Source organism: Oncorhynchus nerka, linkage group LG28, assembly GCF_034236695.1.
Source record: "Oncorhynchus nerka isolate Pitt River linkage group LG28, Oner_Uvic_2.0, whole genome shotgun sequence".
NCBI lineage: Eukaryota > Metazoa > Chordata > Actinopteri > Salmoniformes > Salmonidae > Oncorhynchus > Oncorhynchus nerka.
This window is the reverse complement of record NC_088423.1, coordinates 72,661,486-72,670,203: the sequence shown is the minus strand read 5'-3', so window position 1 is coordinate 72,670,203 and position 8,718 is coordinate 72,661,486. Positions and strand designations below refer to the sequence as shown.

The window sequence follows — 8,718 nt, the reverse complement described above, 5'->3', positions numbered from 1 at the left end:
AAGGACCATGACAAGAAAACCTGCCGATGAAAAGCAGAAAGTTTCACTGGAACTTTGTCAATATTATAATTGCAAAACAACATGAAGTTAAGGCCACCAAAAGTAGAGAAGACATGATGAGGAATACAATTCCAGATAGAAGTGGGTCTTCTATCATAGATATCCATTCTGATTGTGACTGTGCGACGTCATTCTTGATTCCTCTTTGGCAACCAATGAAAGAGATGCATTCTATGATGCTGAATCCAATTAGAATCAACAGAGCGGTATTTGAATGACTGTGGATTGGTTCTTTGACACTTCTCACTTGGGCTTTTTGCCGATTATAGCTGGCTATCTAGCTGCCTTGGTTTTAACCAAGCGTGACGATGTCATTAGAAGTTCGTTCTGCGGTAACTTTTTACAATCTGGACTAGCTAATGTGTTTTTGTGTGCATGTAACTCACAGCTAACGTTACTGGCGATATGTAGTTATATTTTAGCTAGCTAGCCAATGTGCTATCTAGTAGGTAAACGTTAAGCAACTAGGAAATAAATGCTGGAAAACGAGCGTATGTTTTGCCTAAAATATAGTTACGTAACCGGGCAAAAACATTTAGCTAGGTAAGCTAAGGTTACCTAGTGTAATTGCTCATGGCTAAATAATGTGTCATTAGCTGCCGACGTTAGCCGTCGCTTGCTAACTAACATGACAAAACTGCAGACTTTTAATTAGATATGTTTTATGTTCACTTTTTTTTGGGGGGGGGGGGTCTTCAACAGTTAAGGAACGCAGACAACCCAACACTAATGGGAAAAGCAAACGTAGCTGGAGCAGGAAGGGCTGTGCTTGGAGAGCTGTCCAACTTTCCCAATGCTTGCAAAGCGGTGCCGTTCAAGGTATGTTGTCTTACACGCTGTTGTTTGGTCCATTGTCTGTCTGATTTCACTAGTTACTCTTTTGCACACTAGTATTTCTACTTGCACATCTATCACTCCAGTGTTAATTTACTGAATTGTAATTACTTCGCTACTATGGCCTATTTATTGCCTTCTCTCCTTGCGCTATTTGCTCACACAGTATATAGACTTTTTCTATTGTGGTGTTGGCTGTACGTTTGTTTATTCCATGTGTAACTCTGTTTTGTCACACTGCTTTGCTTTATCTTGGCCAGGTCGCAGTTGTAAATGAGAACTTGTTCTGAACTGGCCTACCTGGTTACATAAAGGTGAATTATTTTTTTAAGTTCTCAAACATGCTTCTCTATACTCTCTACAGAAGACCATTCCTGCCAAGACTTCAACCAAACAATCTATTAACCAACAAGACCAGCTAGCAGCTGTTTGGCCTCAAGTTCCTCAGCCTGAAGTGTATGCTAACGTGTCCATGAAGGAAGAGGAATTGTGCCAGGCGTTCTCAGAAGCTCTGCTTGCTGTAGAAGACATTGATGAAGGGGATTCAGACCTGCCACAACTGTGCTCTGAATATATAAAGGATATATATGGATATCTGCAGCGCCTTGAGGTAACTTGTGTTTTCTCTAGGCTAACATGGTGATGACTCGTTAAATATTTTGTACTGGTCTCCAAGACAATCTTGAAATGTCTCTCAACAGACCCAGCAGTCTGTTCGGGCCAAGTACATGAGTGGCTATGAGATCAATGGACGCATGCGTGCTCTCCTGATTGACTGGCTAATTCAGGTGCACTCCAGGTTCCAGCTATTGCAGGAGACTCTCTATCTGACGGTGGCCATCCTGGATCGCTTTCTTCAGGTAAGCCTTGGCGTATCTGTGTCATATATATACACTTTTTTTTTTTTTAACCCTTCTACTATCTAGGTGCAAACTATTGGCCGCAAGAAGCTCCAGCTGGTTGGTGTGACTGCCATGTTGTTGGCGTCCAAGTATGAAGAGATGTATTCCCCGGAGATAGGTGATTTTGTTTACATCACAGACAATGCATTCACCAAGGCCCATATTCGGGAGATGGAGCAGCTGATTCTGCGAAGTCTGAACTTTGAGCTTGGACGGCCTCTACCCCTGCACTTCCTCAGGAGAGCCTCCAAGGCTGGCAATGTAGGCTACTCAATGACATGCATGTTTTCATACAATTTTCTTTATGGGTGTGGTTATTCAAATCGCCCCATCAACATTAACTGCAACTATTTGTTAGAGGTGGAAAAGCCAACCACTGACTGGTTACCAGAAGGTTACAGTAATACCAGTCGTTGTCTTTTCAGGCTGACGTTGAGAAGCACACATTAGCAAAGTACCTCATGGAACTGACCCTCCTTGACTATGACATGGTGCACTACCATCCTTCTGAGATTGCTGCTGCTGCCTTGTGCCTCTCCCAGCTGCTGCTTGATGAGCGCAACTGGGTAAGGTTCTGTTTTGTGGCAATTACTGTGATGGTCCACTCTGTGTATCAGAAATAAATTACAGAATTCAACCTGGTTTGGTGCTAGCAACAGATATGGTCTGTTTTTACTATTGTGTCCACTCCCTGTGCAGACACCAACACAGGAGCACTACTCTACCTATAATGAGAACCACCTCAAGCCAATCATGGAGCACATTGCCAAAAACATAGTTTCTGTCAATGAAGGGCGAACAAGGCTTCAGGTAAGAGGTCCTCTGATGGCTTGACCTTGTTGTGCCCTAATCTTGTACAATTTGGGTAAATTGATACATGTCACCTCTTGGAAAAAACCATTGAGTAATTGTGTTCCAGACTGTCAAGAACAAGTATTCAAGCAGCCGACTTATGAGGATCAGCCTCATCCCTCAGCTGAAGTCTACCTTTGTAAATTACATGGCTGCTGCTCTGCTCCCATAACTTAAACCCTAATGTCATGACGTGAATGCCGACTAAGTCTGCTGCACTTTATTTTTAAGGAAATCCATTGTGAGATGGTCTTTTGGACTGCTGCTTTTAAGTACATGTAAATATTTAACTTTTTACAAATAAACCTTGTTTTGAACCCTTTGAAATATATCTAGATGTGTTATGTTTTTAAACATTGATGTGTAGCAATTAAGTTTTAGTCACTGTTAAATGGACAATAAAAGCCACGCAGCCTGGTGGTTACAATTTTATTCTTACGGAGTATCGATGGGTAAAACACCACCTAACAGAAGTATAACTTTATGGGCCTGCCATTTTTATTCAGACATTTAACTTTAGTACAGCTTGTTCCTACTGCAGGATTTATAGCCCAGTGTTCCTGAACACAGCTGCACCAGGATGTTGCAGCTTGTAATGTAGCATAGTCCCAGATCTGTTTGCATGTACAGTTGTCAAAGCTACAAACATCTGGGACCAGGTGATAATTAGTAGGGAAAGGAGTTTCCTGACCAGCTAGGGCAGAACAGGATAGAGGCCAGTTAAACCATTAATGCAGATTAACTTGCACAACTCTGCCACAGTTCAAGCCTGAAAGAAAGCTTTTTTAGGGCTCTCTTCACTCCATAGCGCTAAAGATGATTGGCAATTAGACAACATTCATGGTAAATGCGTCATGTCAGCTCAATTTACCATTATTTCAGAGCGTCCAATGCTTTTATGGATTGAATCCAGACCTAAATGATTATGCACAGTGATACAAACATTGGAAACCAGAAAGAAAATATTGTTCAGTGCCATAAGCATGTGAAGTCAGTGGAATTTTTACTTTCATTTGAAAGAATGCCATTCACCCAGACTGTGCACTTAAATCTACATGGAATACAATATCAAAAGCAGAGAACTTTGAATTAAATCCTGCAGTGAAACACTTAAATTGTAACAAAGTATTGACTTAATTCCTAAATGTCATGAGATGCACATACAGTATATCTATGTAAACAAATTATCCTCTAGTTTGGCAATCTTTCAAAACATCCAAGGATAACTAGCTGTGGCAGGAGTTACCAGTCTGTCCAAGTTAGTACCTGTAGCTACTGATAAAGTGCTTATAAACCAGACAATGCAGTGTGGCCCAAGAGTTCTGGAAATAAGAGCAGGGGGATTCCTGAAGACAACCTTTGTCACACTGCATTTCCTTTTCCCGAAAGTGATTGCATCCGTTTTGATTAATAAGAGTTGGTTATCAAACACATTCGATCATTGTTTTTCTAGGGAAATGCATTGCCGAAGTTAATAAAATCACAGTGCAATGAACTTAATGTCCATTTTATGTAAAAATTTGTCAACATTTCTATAGCCAATACCATCTAAATTCATCTTAGCAGCACAAATCCCCATTGAAAACAATATTGAACAGAGACAGTGGCTTCTTGGAAACAACCCCGAACTCATGTTAAAACCATTCATTTCCAAAATGAGAAATGTAATTACAACCTGGTTCCACATATCATGCATCCAAAATATCATCACAAAACCATAGCGAAGTGAAAAAGGGGAAGGGAGACTGTAGAAAGCTATATAAATACAATAAATAGTTTTGTTCAGTGCTCACAGGGATTGAGTAGCGATTTGCCCCTGGACAAAAGTATTGTCCTCAGATCCCCATAAAAATAGAACTTCATTGAAAGCCTGACGCTCCTCTTGCCTGTCCAGAATAACAGGAAGTTACATCCAGAAGGCTACAATGCAGGAGTGGAGAAAATGTCAGTTTCTCTTCTCGGGTCTCACAAAATCTCTTTTGTTTGATAGCTCTATCTCCGGTGTGTACTTCTCTCCTGGTGATTGACATGCAGCTCCTAGATCTTGCTGACGTAGTTGTTGGGGAACAGGCCTTGCTTTGCCCGTAGCCTCCCCGTCCACCAGCCAGAAGCATCTGATCAAGAAAGAAGACTTAGTTTACAGTGGGACATTTAAAAAAAAAATGTTAAAGAGTTAAATTGCAAATGTTTTGTGCACCCCGCACCAAACCAAATTCAATAATTGTCCCTTTGTGCAATGATGTGATTTCTGCCTCCTGTGTATTACCTTCCTTGATGACGTCGATGACGTCGTCTGCATTGAAGCTGAGCTCATCTGTGTCCTGAGCATCATAGGCATAAAGGGCTTTGCACTGGGGAACCTGGGGCTTGGGTTTGGGGGCAGGTTTGGGTCGCCCCCCTCCTGGGGGTGGTCTACTGACCGACTGTCTTTGGACACTGAGGAATAAAGAGAAAGACAACAGGAGCGAGCTTTAGTTATCAAAGAAAAGAAAGTCTCCTATCCTTCATTAGTGTGACACTATTCTACTGGCTGACTAGAACACTACAGCCAGTCATTAGGAAAGCTGGTGATTGTGTGGCTTTAGCAAAGGATGTGAAGTTATCGATATTGGGATAAAAGAACATACCATGTGAGTTTGTGGTAGTTATTATTGGATTGGTGCTTACTCCATTATTTCTTTCAAAGACACATAACTAGATAGAAGTTGATATGCTCAGTTCTACCACAAGATGGCGAGCCATCCCATAAATTTGTCTCAGTACCAACACTATTAGTGCCTTTCCAATTAGGATTTACTCCAGTGTTTCACCCAGAAGGCTCAGACTTTTCTGTTTCCATCTACGTGGGCCGGCACCCATGTCTCACTGGGCCATGGCTCTGGCAGACCTGCTCTGCATGGGAGCCAAGGCAAGGCCCTGGGTACTTTTCAGCTGGTACTTACAGTACATAACAATGGCTAACAGTGAACTTTAACACCTTCTCACAAAGCAATAGTTTTGAAAGATGCAGAGGTGGTTGATTATGCGCAACACAAGTCTAGTGTCATACTAAAGGCTAGTTATTGTGGAAACAACATTAGAGCTCACATTAGCATAACACACTGGTAAGCCCATGGTGTGGGGTTAAGTATCATTGGAAATCACCACATGGTATTATGGAGTGTAAAACACTGGAAAGTTGTTTGTATATACAGTGAATTAACTTGAGAAAGCTAGAGATGAAAAATACATACACCTTCACAAAGTCAACCAACAAGCAAACGATCACACCAAATGAATCACCAATAAAAAAAAGTTATATCTTGCTTCCCCAAGATTTGTATCCAGGATATCTCAAAATCATTGAGACATACCCAATCAGCTTACACCAGAGCTAATTTTAGGAGAAAAAAAGTAAGCCCAGTCATTTGCAAGCAGCGGGATCTAGCGATATTATATGAGAATAGATTCCATATCATGCCTTTGAAGGTATAATTCTGGAGCAAAATGACTCTTCAACAACAGAATGATTGATAGCATGTTACGGGGCTCAGACTTTTTTTCTGTAGTTTCGTCCAATTAGATGATAGGTTTTGCCTTCTTCTGATTCAACATCAGCTGTTAGAGAGATGTCTACAAGCAAGAAGGAGAGCATCTAGCTACAGGAGAGCCAGGGAGAGATATACACATGTCAGTGAGCTGCGCCTGGCTTGGCTAAGGTCTGAACAATCACCCAACACCCCAAACACTCAGACTCACATTCCTCCATTCGAAGCTGTCCGGGTGCCTCCGTTACTATAAAGGAATACATCATCCAAGTTACAGCAGGACTGTGTGTGTGTGCGTTCACACACTGAAACAGCACTGCACAATACTGACACAAACCATGTTACGCACCATACTCATCCTCAGTATTTACATGTTTATGTAAGAGCAAACGTATCTGTATAGTAAGTCATTATAGCTATCAGTTCTTAGGGCTCTGTATTGGGAGGTAATCAGGGCTGTTGGTGCCAGTACTCACCCTGCCGCCCCCTGGTCAGGGACCTTCAGACAGTCCAGGTTTGGCTGGTTGGGCTTAGGATGGCTGCTGCCTTTCTCCCTCAGAATGACGTTGTTGGGCAGGAAGGGGCAGGACCCATTGCCTGTTGACGGAGGCCTCTGATTGGAATGCTGTGAGGCGTTCCTCTGATTGGCTATGTGGTTGGTGTTTTTCAGACCACCATTCTGATGGGCAACTGTGACAAAGAGGAAGATGGTTGTCATCAAGTGGAAACAGCTAACTGTTGCTAACTGCTTTATTATGTACAGGGGTGAGGGCCTACATCAGCTAATGATTATTCTACCTGGAGGCCCAGGGGGAGCCCGTGTGGGAGTGTTCTGATGGGTTCTGGACACACTGGAGCGACTCTGAGTGAAGCTCTTCTTGGTGGGACCTACAAAGGGGACTCTAAGTCAGTAAACAGCATGTTTCAGACAACACGAAAAAAACACCATGTCTATTGAATCCTGATGTGGAGGGATGGTACACACTACTCCTGTAATACTCACGTGTGTTCTTGGGCAGACCGGCTCCAATGCTGACCTGCAGCGTCTTACTGGAGGGCTTTGTGACAGCCACGTCCCCCTGGCCCTGGACAAACATCACCTGTCTGGAACCGCCTCCACTCAGGAAACCCCAGTTCTCCTTCTTCAGCTTCAGCTCCAGTCTGAGAGACAGAGCAGAGAGCATCTCCCTTACAACCACTGACTCAAACCATCCACTGGAAACTGCCAGAGAAATGTCATCTGTTATCTCAGTACCAAATCAAAAGCAGTATTTCCAGAACTACCCCAGAGTATTGTAAATAATGTTGACCAAAGCTTTGTCTACTTCCACTCCACCCATATATCACACTGTCTGTTTAAAATGCATGTTTGTGTTTACAGCACGTACGTGGTGCCAAACTTGAGCGGCAGCTTCCTCTGGGTCCTCTCCTCGAACCTGCGGGCCAGCAGGCTGATGAACTCGGTCTTAAAGGTGCACTCCAGCAGGCTGTCATACTCCTGCTCATGCAGGATCAGCAGGTCGTCCTGCATCGTGCTGAGGGACAGGGACAGACCAATCAGTTGGGACTGGGGAGCAACTTTGTGACATGCACTGTAATGTGACAGATATGAATAAAGTTTGATTTGAACTGATATGTTGGAGGAGAGCGATTGTGAATTCGACATTCGATTCTATTGTCAGAACACAGATTCTCTCGTCAGGTAAATATAGTACATTTGCATGTAAACGGTCCAGATTAATTATTTTATTTTACCAGGCAAGTCAATTAAGAACAAATTCTTATTTACAATGACGGCCATTTGTTTTGTTGAAGTCACCAGTAAAGACAAATAATACTGACAACATCAGCCCAGAGGTCAGGTCAGCTAAAATTATTACGACCCACATTACTTCATGACCCACTAAGCTTGACATTTGCATATAACCAGCGAGAGACAAAGCAGCAGGTAACTAAGGAGAGAGGGAAACCTGTTCCTGCAACTGACACAGCGATGCACTGTTTCCCCCAATTAACTAAAGTGTTCTCCAATGAGCTTTTTACAATGCCTGCTTTCCCTCCCAGCACCACCTGGTTCATATTACCCACAACCCCCCAATCACTCACAGACTCAAAAGCCTCTACAAAGTCTTCTATAATGTCCCCACCAAAAACAAAGCCCCATGCAAATCATGTGCAAAATTCAACAAGCTATATGATCATACAAGTCCCACACTTACACTCATAATCTAGTTGAGTGTTAAACACAGCTTTGACCAGTCACGTTTTTTTATTTTTTTCCCCTCGCTGGTTATATGCAAATGTCAAGCTTAGTGGGTCACAGAGTAATGTGGGTCGTAATAATTGACCTGACCTCTGGGCTGATGCTGTCAGTATAATTTGTCTTTACTGGTGACTTCAACAAAACAAATGGCCGTCATTGTAAATAAGAATTAGTTCTTAATGGACCGGCCTGGTATAATAAAGGTAGAATAACATAATGACTCTGAAGCGTACTTTGTAGTTGTGTTCATATTCATACAGCCTTTACACACCCACAAGAG

The 8,718-nt window shown here is 42.5% G+C and overlaps 2 protein-coding genes across 4 annotated transcripts in view; one reads left to right on the top strand and one right to left on the bottom strand.

The window, feature by feature from the left end:
- Positions 1–252: 252 nt before the first annotated feature.
- On the top strand, positions 253–2,975 carry LOC115113650 (G2/mitotic-specific cyclin-B2-like). 2 transcript variants are annotated; one of them, XM_029641538.2, is made up of 8 exons: positions 253–392; positions 763–879; positions 1,259–1,504; positions 1,596–1,754; positions 1,821–2,057; positions 2,222–2,362; positions 2,496–2,606; positions 2,716–2,975. In XM_029641538.2, the coding sequence occupies exons 1-8, from the start codon at positions 369–371 to the stop codon at positions 2,818–2,820; spliced, it is 1,140 nt and encodes a 379-aa protein (XP_029497398.1). In that variant the 5' UTR covers positions 253–368; the 3' UTR covers positions 2,821–2,975. The 2 variants fall into 2 exon arrangements, with proteins under 2 accessions (XP_029497398.1, XP_029497399.1); XM_029641539.2 differs by having other exon boundaries at positions 291–603.
- Positions 2,976–3,061: 86 nt separating this feature from the next.
- LOC115113649 (unconventional myosin-Ie-like) overlaps positions 3,062–8,718 on the bottom strand; it is a 76,543-nt gene continuing 70,886 nt past the window's right edge. The window contains exons 23-29 of one of the 2 annotated variants that reach the window (XM_029641535.2): positions 7,564–7,710; positions 7,179–7,336; positions 6,974–7,063; positions 6,652–6,865; positions 6,387–6,422; positions 4,915–5,084; positions 3,062–4,762 (exon numbers count right to left, since the gene is read on the bottom strand). In XM_029641535.2, the coding sequence (XP_029497395.1) occupies positions 4,686–4,762; positions 4,915–5,084; positions 6,387–6,422; positions 6,652–6,865; positions 6,974–7,063; positions 7,179–7,336; positions 7,564–7,710 (892 nt within the window). In that variant the 3' untranslated portion in view covers positions 3,062–4,685. The remainder of the gene's footprint in view (positions 4,763–4,914; positions 5,085–6,386; positions 6,423–6,651; positions 6,866–6,973; positions 7,064–7,178; positions 7,337–7,563; positions 7,711–8,718) is intronic. The other variant, XM_029641536.2, reaches the window with a different exon arrangement.